Source organism: Netta rufina (assembly GCF_964035555.1).
Source record: "Netta rufina genome assembly, chromosome: 6".
Lineage (NCBI taxonomy): Eukaryota > Metazoa > Chordata > Aves > Anseriformes > Anatidae > Netta > Netta rufina.
This window is the reverse complement of record NC_140129.1, coordinates 25,790,846-25,814,982: the sequence shown is the minus strand read 5'-3', so window position 1 is coordinate 25,814,982 and position 24,137 is coordinate 25,790,846. Positions and strand designations below refer to the sequence as shown.

The 24,137-nt window shown below is 46.4% G+C and overlaps 1 protein-coding gene across 2 annotated transcripts in view; it reads right to left on the bottom strand.

Moving 5' to 3' along the window:
- SEMA5B (semaphorin 5B) overlaps positions 1-24,137 on the bottom strand; it is a 260,389-nt gene that overhangs the window by 101,147 nt on the left and 135,105 nt on the right. For both annotated transcript variants that reach the window (XM_084289290.1, XM_084289291.1), the window contains exons 5-6: positions 17,335-17,434; positions 3,254-3,299 (exon numbers count right to left, since the gene is read on the bottom strand). In XM_084289290.1, the coding sequence (XP_084145416.1) occupies positions 3,254-3,299; positions 17,335-17,434 (146 nt within the window). The remainder of the gene's footprint in view (positions 1-3,253; positions 3,300-17,334; positions 17,435-24,137) is intronic.

Below are 24,137 nucleotides of genomic sequence, written 5' to 3'. Positions count from 1 at the left end.
CACCAAAGTTTGTCTTGCAAATAACAATCAAGTGCTGAAAGGTTCCTCAGGTCCCAAAGGAAAAACTGCTGAAAACATATTTTAGAAACAAAGAGAGGGAAAAAAAAAAAGCCCAGAGAACTGTTCTACCAGGGAACGAGCTTGTTCTGCTCACCAGTTCTCATGTAAAAGCTCGGTGCCACAGTTCTTGGAGTGACAACCTCAGCAGGACCAACAGAAAAAATCCATGTCAAGAACAAGGTTTGGAACACAGCAGAATAGCAGGGATAAAACCATCTAGTTCAGGAGAAGAAACCCAAAACAAGGAGTTGGGAGCTAAGAAAGAAAAAGAAACAGCCCGATATGAAAGTATAACGTAGTCCAGAAGCTGACACATGCTTAAATCTTCCTCCTCTGCCCTGAAATTACAACTGCTCTACTGGGTAATGCTATCTTTTTACACGGGTCTTATGCGGTACCTTGCCCACATAAAGCTAACTATTGCCTTTTAGTCTTCTGCAGTTCGAAGACGGTAACTTCCTACCCCAGCCCTGTGGAATGGCTGCACGGTGCTCCACGGTGTTCTCTTCTGGGGAGATCACAAAGCCAGATTTATACTCATGGCAGTCCAACTCGGATTCAGAAGTAATACCAGAACTTTAGCTTCTGGAACTAAAGACTCCTAAAATGTATTTTCAGGAGTGATGGTTTGACAAAAAGATCCTTGAAGTCCATGGAGAACTCTTGCTCTTTTTAATAGCACTGGGCTTAAATGAAAGCCACCCACAGACATTCAACAGGTAGAAGGAAAAAGCAGCCTTTGAAAGCCTGGGAGCTCTCTAAAATCAGTGAGTAAAGACATAGTTAACACTGGTCTTGTGAAATGCAATAGACATAAAGGGGATTATAATCCCGAAAAAGGAGAATTTATACCCATTGAAAAGCGTAGAATAAAGTAATGTTATGATGAAAAACTTTATGGCCTGCTCAATGGCAGGAAATACTCATTTTCTTGTTAAAGAAAAGATAACCGTCAGGGAAAACATGCATTAGGCAGAGCAGGCTAGTAAATCTCCCCATTACAGAATGAGAGCCCCGAGTACTGCATGTGCTGTGCAAGCAAGTGGTGGAAGCAGGGTTTTGCTTCAGCGAGGGGCGGTTGCCACCCGTGCTGAAAAGCTGATTAAGGATCGTCTCCTTCACAGCAGCCCCCCGGCCTCCTCTCCTTTCTGTGACTGCTGTGGGGCTGAAATGTACCCGTGGCTTTTCCCCAGGGACGGTACAGCCTAGGGACAGAGCAGATTGCATGAGAGCTCTCAGTGAAAACCAGCTTTAAACTTTGCCCAGCAGTGCTGTAGAGGTGTATTCCTCCTGCTTCCAGGCTCTGCCCACAGCCAGCACGCCCTGCTGCCTCCAAAAAACTTCTCATGCTTCTGCCCGCTCCTCATGGAAGTACAACCGGGGAGCAGACACCTGCCAACACAATCCTGCACCTTGGGGCAGATGCAGCACCACCGACAACCTGAAGAGTAAGTGCCATGAGCAGAAATAAATCCGACCACAGTTTCAAGGAAAAAAACTACCCCCAGATCAGGTCTGACGAGATCCACGCTGTATTTTAGCTACAAAGAGGAGATACAAACCAACCCAAATTAGCACTGCGATTACTTAAACTGAGTTCTCGCTCTCCTTATATCTAACTGCAAACTCCCTGTATTTCTTGTCTCCCTTTCTGATCTGATCTTTAAAATGATGCACGGCGAGGGGAAGGTGGGAGGGGGTGCCTCTAAGCCGCATCATGTGCTTTATGGAGGCGAGCCAAGCAGCTACTTAGGCAACCATTAGGTCGGGAAACAATCGCTTCCATCATTCCCAACACGTGTGTCAACATAATTCCATGCTCTCTTTGTCATGCAAAAAGTCTTGGCAAAGTGACCGGATACACCCAGAAAGCAGGAGCAAACTAAGCTCATTATGTTAACCCGGAGATCCCACAGCATCCTCCGGTGCCACAGAAGGAGACTTCCCATTTTTTGCCATGTAGGAAAGGAAACTTGCTGCGCTGAGAAGGGCCCGAGCCAAGCCTGACTTCAGAAGTGTGTAAGGAAATTCACGACTGGGTTTGGTGGAAAGGGGACCCCTCATCTGACGAGCACAAGAGGCTGTGTCAGGCAGTGTGATCGCAGGCGTTGCAGAAGGTATGGCATCTTGCATAACTACAGAGACTTCCCTCTCCTGTGTGCTCGCTGGAATCCTTCCAGTCATGCTAATACAGCTCTGCAAAGGAAAACTCTTGCCAAATGGGAGTATCAGCTTCTCTAACTCTTTATTGTTGTCATTGGTAACTCCGGACTTTGTTTTCCTTTTAAAGGAAGACTCAATGCATTTTACAACCATTAAACATCTTTTCTTCTCTCCATCTATACTTGTACCCCCTACTAACAGCACAAGGCTTGTGCACATGGGAATAGCTGGCACTACTGGCCTAATGGCTTCTTTACATAGCCAGGCAGGGCAAGAAGACCCTTCCTTCTGTCTGAAAAATGCTGAATACATCCTTGGTGCTCTAGCAACTGCAGAACATAGGAAATTTCCCAGAGCATAGGTATTTATTAATTTAAAGATTGGAGTTTTCATCAACCATATTTGCTGCACCTTTCAATTCCAGATTCGGTGCAGTGGGAGGAAAGTCCTAATACTGCTAGACATTTGCAAACCCCTTCAGACTACAGCTGCTTTGCCTCCGCTCTGCCACGGTTAACATATATTTTGCTGCCCATTTCGTCTGGTGAATGCTCAGAAGTCCAACCCTGGTTTTAGCAACGCATTCAGCAAAACACAGCTTCTCAGCAGTCCATGGTCACAAGGGCCAACATAGACTCAAAATGGGGACGGACAAGAATAGTAAAAGCTTTTCCTACGTGTTGTCAACATCTCTAATGAAGGAGGATTGCTATCGATTGTGGAGTTTAAGACTGTATCAGTTACACTACCTGCTTTGTTCCTTTAAGATGCCATATTTTTGGCACATCCTCTTACCACCCAAACACTCATGAATCAAGAGCAGAGAGCGCTGTCCAAATGGGCAAGTGTACAAGAACCTTCCCCCAGCATTATCGCAGGAGTGGAAATAAGCATTAGGTTCTGACTTTGTCCTCTCCCTGCTCCACCACTCTGCAAATTTACTCTCTACAGGCTTCTGAAAACACACATCTAATACTACAGAACATTGTTAACAAGTCAAATAAAACAAAAGAGTAAAAAGTGAACATACCTGAATGAGAGAAACGTTGTGTAGACTAAGTCTGAAGAGGTAGTTCCTGCATGAGCAAGCAGAAGAAAGACAAATTGTTAGGCTATCAAAAGAAGGAAGGGAGAAGTTAAATGCAAGTAATAGTTTTTGGTTATCCATTTCTATGGACAACGAGGGCCTGTTGGATTTCTCTCCAAAGAATGTAAAAATAGTAACATGTCCCTTGTTCATTTGTCTTAGCAAGCCTTATAGCAAAGCTCTGAGCAGGTCTGGAGTAAAATACTCCAAACCTCGTAATGGAGGCCCACACTGAAATCCCAACAGAACAGGGTCTATTTCAAGACCCTCAGAGGGCTTTGGTCGAAGCCCTGTAAGGGCTGTGTTCAGGTTTGTTTTTCTGCTGACTGAGAAAGCTGGGGTTGGATACAAGCCAGCTGGAGCAAAGCTGCCTCCTGCAGTACGCTCCCCCCAAGTCTATCCTTGCAGATGGACTTGGTGCAAAAGGAGGAGGAGAGGAGAGGTACTTCTCAGCAGAACCCCTCTGCACGGAAAACCAGCAGGGAAATCAAGGCAGTGACTGCAGATACTCCCAATCCTCCTGTCATCACATCTCCAAAGGCAGAGCAAGGGAATTCCTGACAGAAGTCACTGTAGCATGAGATACAACACATCAGCTGAGCTGCAGCCCTCCCTCTGCATGTTCCTATCCCAACACAAATAGGAGGGAAGGCACATTTGCATCAACATCTATGGAAGAGTCTTAGTTAACAGGTTTTACCTCACATTTTTGCTTGCTAAGACAATGCAGTTACCAGCAATCAGCTGACATGTATTAAGCCATATGGACTTGATTGTGTGCTTGAGGCTTTTGGCCATACCTAGCTTCATATTTTTGCATCCCATCTGTCATCTTCATCGGTGTGAAGAGCTGTGATCCTTTTCCAACATCCCTGTCACCGCAACCTCCCAGAGAAGACATATTTATATTGCACCAGGTGAACAATGGTTTTGTGGTGGCTCTGTTTAAGCAGCAGAAAGTGCAGCTTTGGTGGTAGAGCTTCATCCACCCTACAAGTGCTAGTCTAGGGTCATTCTCCTACCTACCAAAAATGCAAGTGCAATGTCAGTGAGGTCAAGAGGTCAATGGAAGTTGACTTACAGTCTTATAGTGATGAAAAGGTCCTAAGGACTCTTCTGAAGAGCCTTGATTAGTCTGTAGTCAGCAGCACACTGCCCAAGCAAAGTTACTGAAACTTCCACACATGAGAAATCCATACGGGGTCACAATGACCACTAAGAGGCTTGAGCAGTTTTTCCTTTTCCTGTTGTCTCTCACCTGAATATCATGGAAGTCATACTCATAGAGTTGTCTGCATATTTTGTCCCAGTTCTGTAAATAAATCAAAGGATCTCAACCACTGCAGACTGTCAATGAAGATGGGTGGGGACAAGGATGATGAGGGACCGTGGAAGTCAAATTCTCGGTACCAGATCTTCAGGCAGTGTAACTCTAAGTTGCACCACCTCTGTCCTATTCTCTACTGGGACTGCTTACCCAGGGAAGAATGAATCCCATTAGCAATATCTGAACAAAATGTATCCGTAATTATTACACCTCTTGTAAGTATGCAGAGAAACACACACAGAAAACCTCCATCTTCTCTCCTAGTCCGATCACCAGCAGCTCTTTCATATTCTGAAACCTTACTCTGTCTCTAAGGACTGCACACTTTCCCAGGTAATTTGTTATTAACTCTCTGGCTACAGACTTAAATATTATGCCCTGCAGATGCATGCAGCTGACCAGAGGCGCTAAGCTTACACACAGCCAAAATCTCAAAATGGAGGAAAATTCTCCTCTGGTGACTGATCTGAGTGGAAGCACATGCTGCTCTCACCAAAATACTAATGCACTTCCAGGACATGAGGTATCATGGAATAAGCCTTCTCCTGCAGAAATTAAGCATGTCACTGGCCTCCAGTGTTACAACACCCTAAGGAGAAAGTTCTCATAACCAGGGATTTGAAGTTGCTATCCTGTTGTTAAGCATGCTATTTAAATGCATTGATTTTGGAAGTCATACAGCAGATTCCAGCTCCTTGTTTCAGTCTTGTAAAAAGCTGGACAGTTTGACTGAGTAATAAATTTTAATACTAGTTTTTTTCCCCAGTAGTGCTGCACAGCAAATTCAACCAAAATATATTTAATGGAAAAGATGTAGCTAAAGGACACGGTTTGCCTAGCACTCAGCCAAAACAGATGCAGACAGGAATTAGTGTCCATTTAAAAAAAAGGCAGTTTCTGTCCTCTCAGTGCCTGCTGCGCAGCACCTGAGCAAAGCATCAGTGGTGAGATCACGCGGGTGGCTGAGACCTAAACCAGGCAGAAACACAGCACTGATGTGAGAAGCACGATGATCTTCCAAAAGCTTCCCACTAACCTCACCTCTTGAAACCTGACCTTGTAGCTTTCTTACAGCAAGGAGGGTTTCCCTTCATTTTTCATCAGCTTGCTTTACCTGGTGGCTGCACAGCCCCTGGCAGTCTCTTTTTGTTTGTTTGATCCTTCTCACGTCTCATCAGCAGCAATATGAGCACCATTAGGCAGACTGGGCTACCAGAGGCACCAGCCGACCTGCCCGGCTAGAACCGACTAATCCTTAATTAATAACACCTTCTTTTAACCACACTTGCTCTGTAAAACTATACGAGGAGTGAAAAGCCAAGGGGAAAGATCTGCTGAATAAGACAGTGCCATTGTTATGAATTGCATTCTAAATGTAATTTCGGGCCAAGAATGAACAAGGTCTCTGAATGACAGGCATGGTTTATTGTACCTAGAATTGCCCCATTTGTGTCTTTTTTTCTGCTCGTATTTGAAGTTATGTCTGTTTAATACCTTGCTGAACTATAATTTAAAGCAGCTAGAAGAGTAGGATTAAGAAATATATGAGAACACCAAGATCTCTGCATGAATAGATGAAGTGCCTTCTTGGTCTTTTTTTTTCTCCCCCACTTTATCTTGTAAATGTTGGCTAATTCCTTTCTCTCTTAAATTAAGCCCCTCTGGACTACACCAGAAGAGCAATTGCTTGGTGCAAGCAGCTCTTCTAATAACCTTCTTCGCCCGTGTAAGAAGCTGGTGCACAAACCTGGAGGGATGGGTCAACCTCTTACTCACTTTCTGTTCTGAAAGGTCACGCACCTTCACTCCATGGTTTTACAACAAAAGCTCTCTTTCATCCCAGAGTCGGCTGCATTTCAGCCATCTCCAGAGCAAAAGGTTAAACTCTTCTAAGTATTCTGGGATAAACGTTATTACATACATTATAGATGCCTCGCATTGCTAATTATTACTGCTACTAACTTTATTGCTCACAACTACTAACCTTATTGCTCACAACATCTGTGCCCTTCTGAAGATGCCCGTGTTAATCAGTGACACCCCGAAGTCTCAGCCAAGACCGTGGTCACAGCATTCAAGCCTGCGCTGAAGTGCCATTTAAACTCTTGGAATTTGGGTATACACTGAAGTGCTTTATTTCTCAACCAGTGCCCTCGACGCTAGTCTGCCTATGGACAGAGCCAAGCTGCAGCATAAATCCTGTAGAGGGAAGTCTTTGTTAATTGGCTTTGTAATTTGTATTTGGCTGCCTTATAAAATGATTAAGCGCTCACTGTGCCTGGTACCACAAAGCATACGTACCAGAGCAGCAGGAGAGCAGCTGAGATGTATTTTAAAGGCTGGAAGAATATATCCACTTAAATCCACTTGCCACGACATTCCCAAGTCAAAGCTGCTTAGGCAGGGTTATTTCTTACAGCCACGAGCACCTTGGGTGAACTTTGCAAGGCGATGCCCATGCACTCCTTCACACGTCGTGTGGCCTTGAACCAATTCACAGTGAAGGCAAAGTAACTTTGTCTACAATACCACCAGGCAACAGAGCTCCGAGACAAACTAGGCTTTTCCAGTGGGATGCTGCACAACAAGAGTGCTTGAGGAAAAGCTGAAACCCTTCCTTTAAGGAGTTCTGAAATGACGAGGGCTGCAACATGCTACAGATACAACCTACGGATGGGCTGGTTTCCAGTGCTGAGCAGAGCCCTCTTTTCAGGCACTGCTTCTGCCTGATGACAAAATGATGCTTCCTTCTAATTAATAAAGAGCGTGCTTTGCAGTTCAGCTGTGGTAAATCAGGAGGGCTTTCCCCGCAGCTAATGAACAGGTGTAAATGAAAGGTTACTCTAGCTTCAGATTAAAATCAGCAAGGTTTGTTCACATATCCCACCGCTGCCCCGCTCCACGCTGACCAAGCAGGTTAGAAAACCCTCTGTGCTTCACAACAACCCCTGCCAGCGATCCTGGAGCCACCAGCTCCCTCATGCTGGCCACCACCTGCACCTCTCAGGACCCTGATGTGAGCACAAGAGCCCACACAGCTGTCCTGCAAGCAGAAGCAAAGCCCACAGAAGCTGATAATGTTCAATCATGCAAAAAAAATGCTTTTAGGCAAAGCTAAAGAGGACTGAGTGAAGAGTCACTCTCCTCCTTTGGGGCTATTACTGCACTGAAAGGCACCTGGCACAGCCCAGGTGGGATACTGGAGATTTCAGGCATGCTCTGGTGCTCCAGGAAGGGATTCCCCAAACTTGGGCTGCAATCAGGTGCCAGGTCTGCAGGAGGGACTCAACTGTCGCAGTGTAGATAATAAGGAAAATAATTAACGGAGCAGGGTCCTTTGGGCAATGCGAAACAAGGCCCAGATTTATGCATGTGACAAACCTCGTGCTGCCTCCCGGTACCCCTGGGAGCCGAGTCCTGGGGCCGAACCTCGGGCAGGGAGCCAGCAGCTCCTGTCAGCTCTTCCCATCTCTGCTCCTGGAGGCCTCAGATGTACTTTGTGCTCGCACAGTACACGACAAACACAGCTTAGTCATGCTTCAGGACTCCCTGCGAGCTGGTTAGTCTCATTCCCCCCTTATACTAATGGAGAAAACGAGCCAGAGAAAGGTGAAGTGACCTTCTCCAAAGAACACAGCACGGCAGCGATGGAATCGAGAGCAGAGCCCAGGGCTCCTGGCTACCAAATCTCATGCTAGATTACCGCACAGCGCCTCGACGCAGGTCCAGCTGTGGCTGAACTTTTCAGGTGGTTATCCACACCTCCGAAACAGCCAGCCAGCCCAAGAAACCCTGCCCCTGCAGGATGGGCTGGCCTTTGCTCTCAGAAGGAGTTAATTAAGTGCCTGCCCCAGTGTGAGGGACAATCCCTTTGCAAATGCTGCTTGAGAGATTCATTTGAGGGTCCTCGCATACACCTGCTGGGGAAAAAAGGTGGTGAGCCAGCATCTCTCTCGCAGGCTGGATCCCTATTCACCAGTAATTTTGTTTCTATTGAAGAAAAACTTGTCCGGTCTATCATTCTTCCTTAAAAATCAATAGATGTTCAACAGAGAGCCACACTAAATGGCACGCAGTAATATGATGCAGTTGCTGTATGAGCAATAGCTTTTCCCAAAGCAACATTTCTCCGTGATGAATCTAGCCGGAGCTGGAGGAGCATCCTCTTACAAGAGGCTCCTTACGCAAGCAGCATATCATTCTGATTAAGCAGCTTCCAAATTAAGCGAGGGTCACAGCTACCGCGTCTGCATTGCCACCGTGTTTGCACACAAGGCCCATTTCGTACTTCTCAGCAGAAACAAGGATGGAAATCAAATCCCCCGAATTGCAGTCAGTGGAGGAGCGCTACCAGCAGCTGTAGCAGCACCGGGTGCAGTCTCGATGCTGTGCCAGCTCTTGGAAGAGGCAGAAGAGGCAGATGCATGTGGCCTCAGACCACGCTGGACAACAGGACGGCCGTGGCACACTTGACCAACATCAATCCTCAGAAACCTGGGCTGCTGCTGCTGCTGGGGGGATCGCAGGAAGGGTTCGGCCCTTGAGCTGCAGCCGTGTCCCCCCTCGCACACCTTGCGGGGGCAGCAAGCCGGGCTCAGCTGTTCCTGGCCCTCCTCTGCCCCAGGGTGGTAGAGGGGTCCCCTCGGTGGGGGCAGCACGTTGTCCCGTGCCCCCAGGCACCTTCAACCCGCCCTGGTCTGGAGGGGAGCAGCGTTTGCATCCTTTGGAGAACGGGGATTTTTTTAAAATATTGTTTGAACATATTTTGTAAAAGGCAGGCTGCTTTCCATAAATGTTTTGGTTACTTTTCTCTCTGTTTCAATAAATGAGTTCCTTCAAAACCCTCGAGATGGAACCCGAGCCAAATTTACAGAACTGGTGTGTGGGTTTGTTCCTGTTTTCCTGGAAGAGTGAGTCCATCCCTCAGACCATCACGTATTATCCCACATGCCACCTCAGCTCTCTCCTGACATGCGGCTGACAGCTCTGCTGTCCCTCTCTCCTCCAGCTGGCAGAGTCCCAGATCACTTACAGCACCTCACGGTGGCCCCGAGCTGCACAGGGACCTTTCATCTCCTGTTTGCCCATCACTTCGGTGTGTTTTCCTAAGCCAAGCTGTGAAATTCCTCTTCTTCTGATGCACCGAACATCGTTCAGGTGCTCCCTGGCGGCCCCCCACCTGCCTGCTCAGGCTGACAAGCTCGCTCAGCTCTGTCACCCTCCCCTCCAACTCGGGATGAGTTCAGCACAACTTAAATGGAAATACTGAGCGAGGCGGCCGGCGAGATGAAGTTACTGCCAACCAATCCCTTCTCCTCGCGGTGTTTTTCAGACCTTCGCAGGGGCACAGAGCAGTGGGCTTTAGCACCTAGACGTCTGTACATAAAGCGATATGCACGTCGCTGTGGTGAGCCCTGCCATACAAAACCGACGTCTCACCAACTTAACTGGAGCACAAGTCAGTATTTTCAGTAGTGCCTAAGGGAAAGCTGCCATTGCCTCTCCTCCAGGTACAACACCAGGGGCAAAGCCGTCTCCTTGCTCTCTTGCAGCTGCAACTTCTCCCGTGCATTGGCCAGGCCCAGCGACCTGGCAGTGCAGCGGTGTGGCATTTCATCTGATGGATTTATTGAGAGTAAATTAAAGCTCATGTTCTGGTCTCAAGCAAATGTACAAGTTTTAACTAAGAAAAAAAAAAAAACTTACACTTTGAACAAAATTTGAACTAGGCTTCAAAGTTCCCGGAATCCCATAAGCTACGAAAATGATCCTTTCATTCTTGCCTGTCCACACCTTTTCCCTCCTTCCCAAGGGGTAAGCCGGGGACAGCACAAATTTGGGGTATGACAAATTCAGACAGCCTGCAGACCAGCAGAGGAAAGCAAATTCCATAGGTAAGAAAGAGCCACACATCCCAGTGGGGTTTCACCCCTCCACATTTAAAAAAGGGCTGAGCTGACCTCCTCTGGCACGGTATCAGAGAGGAAAATCTCCCTCTGAACTATCCCAGGCTCAACCAGAGAGGTTAAAACCTGCACTTTAAATCACATTTTTATTCTCTGCACAAAGAAGCTGTGCACCCCCAATTATGGATTTAACTAGCTGTAATGTCTAATCACAGGTTTCTCACCTTCGCTGTATTCTTTCTCATGCAGGTCAGGCAATTTCTTCAAAAAACATCAATGGTCCTTTGAAAGTATCTGTTAATTTCACAGACTGCTTTCCCCTTTTTTTCTCACACCACCACATTACCTGCCTCCCTTCACCCCCCGATACAAGGACATAACTTTAATTTTGTCTGATAGGAAGAACCAGAGTGAGAAAGGGTGGCTTTTGTTTTTTTTTTTTTGTTTCCTCACAGCAGCTTTCTCAGCTACCCTCCTACAATCTGGATATAATCAAAAACATTATCATGCTCCTTGCTTGCTCACGTCCTCATTAATACCTCAACTGGCAAGGTAACTTCTCAGCCAAACGTGACTTGGTGGGGGGGAAAGCTGACGTAAGGCAGCGTGATACCAATGGGAGCCACCCGCACGTGGCAGGAGCTCACCTCGGTCATACGGTCTCAGAAAAGCTATCGAGTCAAATTCTGCAGTCAGTGGAGAATGGCACTTCGTTCCTGGATGTAACAGGACAAGCCCATGGTCTGTTGAACCTTTGGCCATGCCCATGTGACTGTGCCCAACGTTAACTCGTTTGCATGTTCTTCTCTCCATGCTGTATGAGACTGGACTTCTCCAGCTGTGGTGAAGATCTCCAGCAGCATTTATGTCTTATTTAGAGGTGCAAGGCTGAGGGCAAGTGCCAGGTACTTGCTACTACCAGCTAGAAACACAAAAGTAAATGGTCCAAATCCAAACTCTGGCACAAATTTTCTGTAAATCCATCAGAAAACTTTGGCTATGTCCACACTAGCTAAGCAGAACAGTGCAGAGACCTCTGCGGTTGTGCAGACTTCGGTCAAAGAGCAGCCTGCACTCCCTCTCAGACCTACTATAAACTCACGTGTCTCAATATCACAGTGTTCTTCACAGGGCAGGCTCGCTCTTAATCCCTCTGGGCCTTGGATTCCCACCTACGGTGTGAAATTATTAGTGCTTTTCCGCCTCGCAGAAGCCCCAATAGTTTTGCAGTAGGAAGTGTTGTTGATAAAGTTTAGCCCAACGCTGATGCTCCAGGACTGCAGACCCCTCTGCCCTGCCTTCTGCCGCTCAGCCTCCTGGGCTGCACACTGCCTTCTGCCCAGGCAGCACAATCTGCTGAGATTTGCTCTCTTCAGGCTTCAGTGGCAGTCTAGCTCTGGGTAGGATTGAAGGTGCCCAAGGGTAGGAGCGATATTTTCCAAGCAACGCAGGTTTTGAGAGTTTTACTGCAGCGCTCTGGAGCTTTCGGCCAAGCAGGCAGGGAAGAGCCTGTGTTCAGCCAGAAATCTGCATGAAAGCTGGTGTCTGACAGACTAATCTATCATACACCGGAGAGTTTCAATAAACTCGGGATGCCAATCCTGCTGGTCGAGGATCTTAGACTATATTTACAATTTGCTACATTTCTGCAAGCTGCAACTTGAAGCAACTCTTTCGGGATATCAGTCCCTCCGTTCAGCCTCCTGCTCCTGAGCTGGTGCGATCCAGAGATGGTTTTGGGTTCAAGCAGTCAGGAGCAAGACCAGCCAGGAAAGGGTGCTCCCAGGCTGCTGTGCTCCCCCTAATGCATCCTGTTCAAAGCCAAAAGTGATCTTTCCAACACCATGTTTCACAGCCAGAGTTAGAGGCAAAACTTTTGACCTGATCTGTAACAAGTTTGGTAAGTGCTATAGCGCCTTCTCTGCTCCCCAAACTAACCCATCTCCTTTCTCACGCCTACCCACTTGACATTAACAGGCACATTCAGTTCAGGTCTAAAACAAGTATGAAAATCACCCCCTGCTAAAGCACCCCGACTTGCATCCCTAGCAGCTTGGTAGCTTTACGTTTGATGCAGAAAAGTCCAGCAGCCCACAGTGACGTGCGCTTCACACGCCAGCTCCGAGCCCCTTGCTGCAGCATTTGCTCGCTGCCCTCTGCCTCCGGGAGATCCTTGGTCACGGCCATTTGTGACGAGGGCTCCTGAGCTTCAGCTCCCCACGCAGCAGCCCCGAGAGAGATAATCCCTTCCCATCGCCTGATGGAGCTGACAGCCCTCTTGGCAGGCACAGCTATGAGGACTTCTGGTCGTGACGCTCTCTGGCTGCTTGTCTACGGCGACACCTCCCCTCGCCGCGCGTGGCCAGCCCTCGCAGCCGTGCCTCTCACACCCGCAGCCCCAGCAGGCTGCTGCCCCGAGCTGACACCCCCGCGGCTTCCTTCTGGGAGCAGTCAAATGTTTCCCCCAGGGCTTCCCAGCCACTCCCGGTGCTGCCATTTGTTTGGGTACCGTCCTCCTGTTGTCCAAGCTGTTTCCTCTCAGCTTGCTGGCGTGCCGGATTGCCACACGGTGTCTCGACCACATTCCTTTCAATCTTTTACACTCTCCTGGCCAGGGAGCTCTTGTGAAGCACGCTTTTCGGCTGGACTCCAAGCAGGGTCTTCTATATCAACACTTCTTTATTGGCTCCAGCCTCTGCCCAGCCACTGAGGAGTTTCAGGAGCAGTGGTGGGATGTCACTGCTACACAAAACCCATCCTCCCTGGGGTTAGGACACCCTGCCCATGGCACAGGTGGGAGAGCACAGCACCGCTTCTCCAGCCCGCAGGTGAAATCACTGCAGAGAAATCCAGCCTGCCTCTGCCACAGGCAAGGCAGGGAAGAAGTACGGGGGAAAGGGCAAAGGAAGAATGTCAGAGGGTTGAGCTAGGGCATCCTGCAGGAGTGGGGATGGAGGCTTCCTCCTGCCCCACCACACCACCTCCGGCATCCCTGCCACAGCACAGGTACAGCAAAGGAGCCACAACCTGGCTGCTACTGGCAGCATCGAGGTCTGACCGTGAGCTACAGCAGGCAGATTCCCTCAGTTCAAACAGTTGCATCTCTTAAGTCCCCGCTTTTTAACACAGGTCTCTCTTCCTTGCCCATCGAGTTAGGAAATTCAGCCGATCTCCTTTGTTAAACCATTTATTGCAGAGCAGCTCATTCAAGCCGTTCTTCCCAGTCCATTCAGCAGCTGTACTGCTGACAAAAGAGCAGTGTCCCAGTCTCCCAGCCTTTGTTCTGGGACCAGAATTATCTCTGCTGTGGCTCTTCTGCTGTGGCGGCACATATACAACTCGTGTCTATAATTCAAAACTATAGCTCATTACGTGACACTAATCTGCGAGAAACTGCCACCCATTTCCTCACCATTAATCTTTGATTTCAGATGTTTAGGTAGAGCGAATAGACCCTCAGTTAATAAAAGCAAATTGCTCGCTGGGAATGCTGTATAACAGAGTTAAATTTGAAATCTAATAATGGGAAAAAGATTGAAAGTAAAGACAATAAGCATTCCTGATCGTGCCATTAGAGAGGGATGGAAGTTTCTACATAGTCAAGGCTGCAATCAGTTTCCATTTCAGCTCCTTTATTGGCTTTGCCTTGGAAGGTTTCTCAGGTCTGAAAAATTCAAGGCTTATTCTTGATGAAAAGAAGAAAGTGTTTTTGCAAAAAAAAAGCAGGACAATTGGACAAAGTGGCATTGCAGATAGCTAGCACAGAAAAAGCAGCATTCGAGTTCCCCAGCTGATCATTTTTTTTAATGTACAGTGGATTTATATGTCTTGTTTTTTGAGCTGTTCAGATCATATTTTCAATTTTTTTCTCAGTAATAATGAGGTCTAGAAAATTGCTTTTCCTCCCATTAAAATAAGCTCAAATAGTAATCACATAAGCTCAAGAGCTGAAAAAAGCAGCAAATATTTCAAAACAATCACTCATTCAGAGAAGAAAAACAGTACATTAAAATACTAACACTACATTTTAAACAAAAACAAAACATGCAAGCTATGAGTCAAAATGAAGGTTATGAATTTTTGAAATGTGTGTTTTTATACTTAATGAAATGTGGCTCATAATACGGGCAGTGTGAGATTTACAATGTTCTAAACTATTCATATCCTTACTTGCAAGTGTTTGGATTTTACAAATGATGTGACAAGTAAATACGTTGCTTAGAAACCATGGTGGGCTTTTGAAACTAATTCTTTTGTTTCTGGGATTTTGACTTGGCAGGTGTTTGGTGCAGTGGAGTTATCAAACTCCTCTGGTTAGCGCTCAGACAGCACCAGTCATTCGGGGAGGGCTCTCAGATAGCGATAAAGCTTAAAAATCTGAGGCTCATGTTATTCCAGCTCCCTGCCTGCACAGTGTGCCCTCAATACCCCTTACAGTTTCAGTCACGCTGTGTCCAATTCCCCAAACCAAAAACCTTTGTGAGCCCCAGGATCTTCTTTTCTTCCAGGAAGTGTTTTCGGTGAAGCTTGGAAATGCAGGATGAACTAAGCTAAGAGGTGCTGTGGTGAGGTCATACAGCTTTTAAATAGAGACAGAAAGAGCTAGTCTGAAATAATTTATAACGCTATCATCTAAGAGAATGATGTTAACCAGGAAATTGAGAAGTGGGAGTACTTATAAACTCCACCCTGATCCCAAACTCCTTCCACAACCCCAGAATAGCTGGTGTTACTACTAATATGATCTACAGTAGCACATTTAAACATGGTTAACATTTAAATTTAGGTTTCATAAATTACACCCTGTTGAGATGGATAGAGACAGCTCCTATCTCTTTGAGGTATTGTTTCATTTGCAAATTCAGGCAGATGGTGCACGAGCAACTAATGACTCAAAAAATCACCCCTAAAAATAGCCCAGAACAAGGTGGGGATTTATCAGGGAGGGAGGGAACAGGAAAGCCTTGACTTCCCATTCCCCTTTCTCTGGCACAGCTCCAGGAGCGCAGCTCACCGCAAGGACCCGTGGTGCTGTGCAGAACAAGGCCCCTGCCTGCACCCCATGTTGGTGCACCTCATGTCACGTAATGAGATAGTGAGGAGGGAAAGGGATCCATACTCGCCACCTTCCCCACACCCAGATAAAAAAAAGCACCTCCATTAACTCTATCAAGACTTGCTCAGCACCATCAAATTTGGAGAGTCTCCCAGCCAGGCTGGTCGTACCTCATGAAAACTGACTTCTCCGAGCAAATCCTATAAATACCTGTCACTGGTTCTGCCCGGAGTAACCCGCCGCACTATATTGTGCTTCCAGCAGGAAGCCAAATTTGCTGTCATTCTGCTGTTTGTAATGATACTGTGGCCTCGTGTCTAACCGCACTTGTACAAACTCTTGGGGAGACAGAGCTTCCCTCCAGGATGTGTCGCGAGCGTTTGAGCAGGGGTGAAGCGTGTCACCGACAGCAAGGAGGAAACCTGCTGTGCAGCCCAATTATGTAAGCCGTGAATTCCTCAGGGCGACGGGCCCGTGTTTGTACAACGCCTGGCAGAAGGCACCGTTCACGGCTGTCCCCAAAGCAACGCCGTTCTGAAGTAATAAATATTAATAATGGCTGGTTAAAGATTCCAGCGCAGGTAAAGCTCCAACTCGAAGAGTAAAATGTTTCTGTATGAAAGGCAGGAGGGCCTCTGGCAATTTAAACCCTGTTAGACAGTGAAGTTTTAGTATTTAGTGCACAAACACAGAAAATGTATGTTAAATACCACTTCGGTTGTCTCTTTGGAGGAAAAAGACTCCCCTTCCACTAACACGTCTTGCGTTCTCTTGTTCACACCATGACTTCTTCCAGTCCTGCTCCTCGCCTTCCTGTCCACTGGTGGGAGGAAAGCAGACTCTTCCTCTTTTCACCTACAGCACAGGCTGCTTCCACAATGTTACCTGCTTCTAAATACTATATTTAAACTGCTGCTGCTGGCTGATTTGTTAGGCCATGCTTAGCTCTTTCTTTTTGGGTTGTCTTATCTGTTTATTATGCAATAAAAAATAGTTGCTGTGGGGGCTCATGATTCAAGCACTCCTGACATGTATTATTTCACTGAACCATAGTTCTTTTTCCTGGTTACAAATGCAGCTCTAAATTTGTTAGAGCTTGCCTATGCTTATATTGTGTTTGTGTTTTTACCCTTCTCCTACAGCATCCTAAATAAAAGTAATGTTTAAAAATAAAGGAAAATATATGCTAATTATATACGATGTGTTGGAACAACAGAGTTGCACCAAAATGCATTAGGTGGGGATTTGACTATGTCAGCGAGATGAAGTGAACAGGCTACGAAGCGAATTCTAAAAGAAGAGGGAAGAAAGCTATCACTCTTGCTGCCAAAGTCTCACTGCAGCTTATACAAAGGCATGTAGATGAACCTAATATAGACAGAAAGCCTGCCCATGGCAAATACACCAAAAAGCCATATTCTGTTCTGGCAGAGTGATGGTGCAGAATAATTTACTAGAACTCTTCTAACATTCATGATACTGAGGAGATGCCAGCACTCTGCTTCATTAACCAGTCATTTTGATTGCATCTTTTTTCTTTTTTTTTCTTTTTAATTCTAGTAATTTTCTCTTCTTTGCAATTATACTAGGAGTCTAAATCCCTCTACATAAATTATAGCTCTCTCTTTGAGGGGGAGACTGGCCACATAAGCTGGAAACACTCTCCTCTGAAGCCAGAACCTGAAGGGAAAGAGCTTGAGCAGCAACCCTAGTCTAATTAAAAGATTATCTTTACCTTGCTCCCACAATGAGCTGGTTCCTGTTGGCATCCAGTGCGAGCTGAGAAAAGTCATGCACACCTGGATAGGTGAAATTCGAAACCCAGGGCTTCAGATCTGCAACGAGAAGGAGAAAGCACAACACAATAAAGCTGCTCCAGAAGCAGTGAGTTCACCCAGACATCTACTAATGGATTTCCTACCGAGTTATCTGTCAGGGGAAGGTTAATTAATAATCTATTTAAAGGGTTTCTATTTATTCTGATTCTCCACAGAAGGTGCAAAAACCGTACATAAATGCAGGGCTGTCTCAGCACTTATTTTCACATCCAAAATGGAGTGTCAGCATTGGCTTCGGAGACAATGGCAGCTTGGTTTTACTTCAGTTAAAATTGGGGAGCCACTTCCAGTGCCAGGGTTAAATGGTGTAAAGGGACTAGGCTGGCTGCCCTAACAGCTCCGTAGTCTTCCCTGCTAAGCAAAGGGAAGCTGCTGTCCTCCTCCATGAAGAGAAGGTGGGGTCAACTGACTGACCACCAGGTTAGAGTAGGGATGATCTACACTTAAAACCTGGCTGCTCAAAGGACGGGCTTTACCTTCTCTTCCAGGTTTTAGGTTCTGTGCCAGGTTTCACTTTACCTAACATCTGGGATCCCTGTCAATCATATCCTTCCTTAACTGAGACGGGGAGGTGGGATCAGCACGGTATCTTGGTAGCTGAAAATTGAACAAGCTTGGAGCTGGCTCTATTAACCAGCCTGGATTTAACAACGTGGCAGGTTAAATGCAAAGCAATAGATTTGGCTGTGCTCATGGAGACAGAACTTTTACAGAAGCCGTATCTATTAACACAACATCAGTTGAGAGATGTAGGGCAGATAATCCTGATTTAATAAAAAATAAACCTGCTTAAAGAAAAAGCTAAATCACCGTTTTTTAGGGTACTCTCAGATGTGATGTTAGGGCATTCGCAGAATCCAGTATCTCAATATAGTTACCAACTTTTACTTTGTGTGGATCACAGATCACAGAATTTCAGCCTCCCACTTTACACCTTTGCTGCATGGAATAACTGGGGATAGACTGATGTGTATCTTCCAAAAGTCATCCAGCTTTACTGTGAGGACTTCTCTTGGGAATTTGTTCCAACTGTTACCTATTCTGTCTGTTACATACATGGAGGATACCAAATATTGAGGGAGCAAAGCACAAATGAGACCAAGTCAGTCAAGGTCTGGATGCAGAAGACCCACAAGGCTCAAAACCTTGAACCATCAAGGTAATATCTTCTGGCCTCATGCCAACAGGACGTCAGTAGACAGGCCATGACCCAGTGATTCATAATAATAATGATGCAGCCAAGTTCAGACTCGTTCAAAAGAGCTCTGGAAAAACATGCTCCACTGTCATTTTATATCCTCCATGATGAGAAGTCACACTGAAGGCAGGCAGGTTTGAACATCTTGGTGTCGGCATTACTTCTCCTTTCCACAGGACGTCTCTGTTGATGTTGATGAGGAATCTCATTGTTTGTAAGGCCTTTGGTGTCTTGGCACGCTCTGTAGCATTACAGATGTCAAATGGTATAAAACCTTTGCTGTAGGGATATTTGTTGAGCAATCTTAAGTGCCTTGATCCCATGGGCCTGATCCCATGTCCTACCCAACTTGACACTGTTAGGGCCTCTCTGACCATGAGACCTCCATCCGCACCAGATAAAAACCCTGTCAGCTGGAGCTGGAAGCTTCCAGCTCTTCTCTACATTCCTGGCACGCTACGTAGCCGCACACAACACGTGTACCTCCTCTGCTCTTCAACTAAAAGGCATGAGTTAAGGAATAACTCAGCCCGTCTAACCTTCAAGCATCTCCACCTCCTACACTCCTCTGGGACCCTTAATGATGTACCAGCACCAGGGAGGCACCGCAGCTTCACCTCTGGCATTCTCCTAACTAATGGGGCTCTGTCTTCTTTTCCTGTAGCTCTTTAGGTGCAGAGACATTTCTGAGGCAAGCAGCAGAACCAGCAACAATAACACCTTTCAGGCGGGTTAGCTGGCTGACATGTGCTGCAGATCTCCTGGCATTTCTGTTGGCTGACGGGGGTGGGATTAGGGGATTGCTATATAATGATGATACCTTTTAAGGATCCTACTTTTAGGCCACAATTTCTCTTGTCATTTTGCTTTCTCTCCTACCAAGTTTTTCCTACTAACCAACCCACTATTACAGTGCGGTGGCAGGAAGAAAATTTCTTCATCTGCTGCTCTAAGCAAAAGCTCCTCACTTCAGAGAGGTACACACTCATCAGTCCGTCCTTCTAATGGCAAGCTCTGACAAATTACAGGTAAAAATAATTACAAAAAAAATATTAAAGGCAGTAGGTAGCTTGAAGCCTTCCATGTTGGCTGAAATGTCAATCAAGCCAAGAAATAACAGGCAGTGTCTTGATTTCTATTACTACTGCAGGTGGTACAACTTATAAAGAAACCCTTCCCGGTTATTAAATTAAAGGCTTCAAGGCATGCATCCTCATAGCAAAATTAAGCTTTTATAGGCATGTAGTTGGAGATTATTAAACCCAGCATGGTCTCAGCTAAGAATGTCTAAATGTGAGTTGTCAGAATTAATGCCAAACGGCACATTCTCCCTCCAAACCTTCTGTCTTCCTGTTAGAGGGAAGGGATAAAGTGGAATGGAAACAGAGCCAGGACATGGGTCTTTTTTCATTCGATACATTCAAATCTAGTGCTCAGACCACAGGCATCCCTAAGGACAGTTCTAGCCTTTCATTTTGAAACAAGCTCAGTTATGCAAGGTAAGTGCTACCCTGGGCCTAGCCCATATTAGCTGAAGTTTACACATATGGACCCAATGAACTCCAGAGTTTACTTGTATTTGACCTTTCTCAGAAGGCTGATTTTTCCAGTGCTGACTCTTTAATTTGGCTGGAAACCTTCAGTGCTGGGGCATGTTTACATTTGCAAAAGTATCTGTTTAAAAACAGTATGAAAAATTAAAACCCAAGGCCCTGGCTTTGCATGTCGGCAGCAGGAGCCGGAAAGCTAGGAACCACATCGCTTAGGGGCGAAACGCTCATCAAGGCCTCCTTTGTGCTCCTCACCTCTAATCATTTCCAGGGGGTTAAAGATCCCTGCTCTCACTTCCTCCACATTAGGACGGACAAACAGCAGTTTAATAGCTTCCAACACCACCCAGCTGATTCGGTGCCTCTGAAGCTCCCTGAGCGCGGCTCGAGGTGGTTCAGGTGCCCAGCTGCAGGAGCACGGGGCTCTGCAGGAGATGCACGTCTGCAGGCACAGCTGTGCATGCAGGAGACAAGGTGAAAAGAGGCCCTCTGCCACTTCAGAGGGTGGTCTCCGCAGCCTGCTAGCGCTGCTCCGCACCAGGTCCCCGAGGGCGCAGGAGGGGGACAAGGATCAGCTGCACATATGCTGGCGTGCTGAGTTGGAGGAGCTGGGTTTTAAGGGCCTGATCCAGGGGCTCTTCAAATCATTGGCAGTTTTCCACCGAGCTTGATGGGTTTTGGATCGGCTTCTAAAGACGTGGCAAACCTGGTAATGCTTGAGCCTTCATCTCCTCAAAACCAGCTGCTCCCCACCTCCCCCTGACGCTGTGTGTTTTGGAGGGAAGAAGTGTGTAAACACTGCGCTGAGACTTCCCTGCCTGAAGGACAGCACGTACTGCTTCAGCTCACTTGAGGCCACTCACAGCTCCCTTCTCCAGCAGGCCGTAACAGCTCCGTGCAGCCAGCACACACCTCGAAATAGCAGAGAGGTTAAATACCCGTGCCTTGAAATTGTAAAGCCATTGCGAGGTGGATGGAGCCTGGCTAACCACTGCGGTATTCAAGAGCATCTCTTCTGGAGTAATTCTCAGCATGGACTGCCTAGCCTGGAGCAAAAGAAGCTAAAACAAAACAGGACCAAGGACTCTTTGTGCAATGTAAGGATGTATCCACATATAAAAACCACCCATGTTCCTATCTGAGCTACCTCTGAATACTGGTGAGGCTGCAAGAGCAAAAACCTCAGCTTGAATTGCTCGTCCAAGTCTTTCTCTTGTGTTTTGGTCAGAGCTTGCAGCTCAACATGAATACCTCAGTGCCAGCTGCAAAGTCATTATCTTCCTGGGAGCTAGCTTGTTGAAAGCTAATTCAGGCACATCCGCGTGAGCCCTTTTCATTCTTTTGTGTAGCAGTGTAGTCACACGGTAAGGGTGTCCACACGTGGAGTTATTTTGGAATAGCTCCTCATGACTAGTGCCAGGTATAGCCGCTAGTTGTGCCATCGTGTAGGAACACGAGCCTCCTGCTAAAAATGGGAGGACTGGGAGAAAAGCCTCAAAGATCATAAAAAGACCTTAAGGGAGGAAGACAGGGAAGTCAAACGTGAAGGAAGCTCCAGGCACTGCATTCCAGAAAATACAACCTGAACCAGAAGAATTATATAAAGCCCCCGAAAAATCAGCTGATTCAACAGTAAAGATTTGTGTAATGAGGTGGAGCACACGCACAGAATTAAGGTCCTGCCAGACTCAATGGGCATAAGTAAATTACCTGTTCTGCAGCATTCAAACCTATTTTTGTGCAGTGTTAACCTGACCACACATGAATGCTTCCCTTACTGCCTCAAGATGGTCTCTTAAAAGTTCTCTTAACTCAGCTACTACTTTATGGCATATTTAATTTCTGTACTTCAGCATTTCAGCACTCATGGGGAGGCCAGATGACTGTCATGACTTCTGTAACTGTACAATCTTCTCTCCTTTTGATTTATTTCAGCAACTGGTAGATACTGCAGTTTGCAAGTACCCAACCACTTAGATCTTTTCCAGACTACCCTCTAGCATGGAGGGCTCTCAGTGCTGGATCCCAACAAATGACCAACAGACAGATGTAAATCACTTTGTCACGTAAGGGAAAGTTTCAGTCTGCCTTCTTGGTATACGCTGATGAAATGATCCCTTTTCAGAATGAGACCTACTATCTTAAATCCATTCGCTTGTCAAGGCCTGCAAAGTCAGATCATCCTCTGCATCAATTATCCTGAGATAATATTCAGAGCACTTTCCACAATGCAGCCTGCTACGAGCGAGGTCGCAGTTTCCATTCTGTACGGGTCACCGACCAGAGCCCATAGGTGACAAAGCAAGCAAGGTTGCAGCCAAAGCTCAGAAGGCTAATGACTACCCATGCTACCACCTGTCCTCTCAAACACAGCAAGTGTGGACACCTCCAACGATGCATAAAAGTTACTGACAACTTACAGCATTATCTCTATTAGGCTGGCAATGAATCATATTTTAATATCAGCCTCACTTTAAATTTTAGCTCTCTGTTGTAGGTCACACCACAGGTTAGTGCAATAGTCTTTGAAAATGTTTTACTCCTACCCCATGCTGAGATGTAGAAAAAAAGGCTCCACAACAGAAAAACACCCCACAATTCAGCAAAATTGTCAGGGGAAGGAGAAATCTTTTGATGCGCGGGCAGAGCTGAGCAAACAAATGTGTCAGCACTCAGAGCTCAACTTTACTCAGGAGGCCAGAAAACTCAAGCTGGCTTTACCCCAAAAATCCTCCTACACATGCATATCACCCTGCTGTCTTGTCTTCCCATCACCACCTCCACCTCATTACTGGTATTCTCTCGTTCTTTAACCTGAGCTGTTGAAATCTTTAATTGTACATTAAATACGTCCTAATCCCAACTGCTGCAATATCCAGCTTCATTGCCTTCCTAAATCTCTGATCTCTGCTCATACACATGTACATGAGGACTTCGAAGGCTGCTGGCAGAGTACACTCCCTTCCATAACATGGGTCAACCCCAGCCCATGCCATAGCCAGCTGTCACCTTATCTCTGCCCTCAATATCCAAATCCAATTTAGATATTCTTCCAGCTGTCTTATTTTCATGGTTTTCATGGACCACTCCTCTTACCACTTCTTTCTTTTCTAGCAGTCTTTACCTTCCAGCTGTGTTCCTACCTCATTTCCTGTCCATTCAATTATTTCCATCTCAGCCAACTACAAAACTCCCGGGATGTGAGAAACAATGAGCTAACCCACCAGTGATGTGAGTGTTGCCACGACTGCTGAGTGCACAGCACCATTCCCTTTCAGGGAGATCCAAGAAGCACAAGCGTTGCCCTCTCCAACCTGTCCAAGAGCACGTGGATAGGAAACGACTGGAAGAAAAAAAGAGTAAGACTTCTTCTCTTGGTATCGAGACAGAGAGAAGAGTCCCATCTCTCAACTACCAAGTAAAAGAAGGAGGCTTTGCTCCTTACCACCCTGAAGGGAAGAAAGGAACTGAAGATCCAGGTAACCACAGTGATCACATTAACCAAGTCATGCTATCATTTAAAATTGTGTCAGATCTAGACAATTTTGTGCCATCTCTTCACCGCCTACACTTCCTCCTTGAACTGACCTTGCTGAGTGTCTTTCATCTCAAGAGAGAAATGGCACCTGGAGATGTAGGCATGGTTCCAAGTACCCAACACCGCTAATGTTGGAGCCCTCTCTGTCTTGGGGAAATCATGAAACCATTTGGTGTCTCAGGTCTTTAAATTGTTAAATAGTTTGGTGATACTGGCTAGGCCATCCACGCCTCGTTATCTGTAAAGCATGCAATGTGCAGGAGGCACTAACTGCTGCTAATGCATGCTGAGCATATTTACTCCTTGTTTTCTAAATTTTAATCATTTCTTCAAAACAAGTGCTGCTAAATTGTTTCAATATGGAGAAAGAAGAACATAGTCCAAACCTAATTTTTGCAAAAATAGAATTATGAC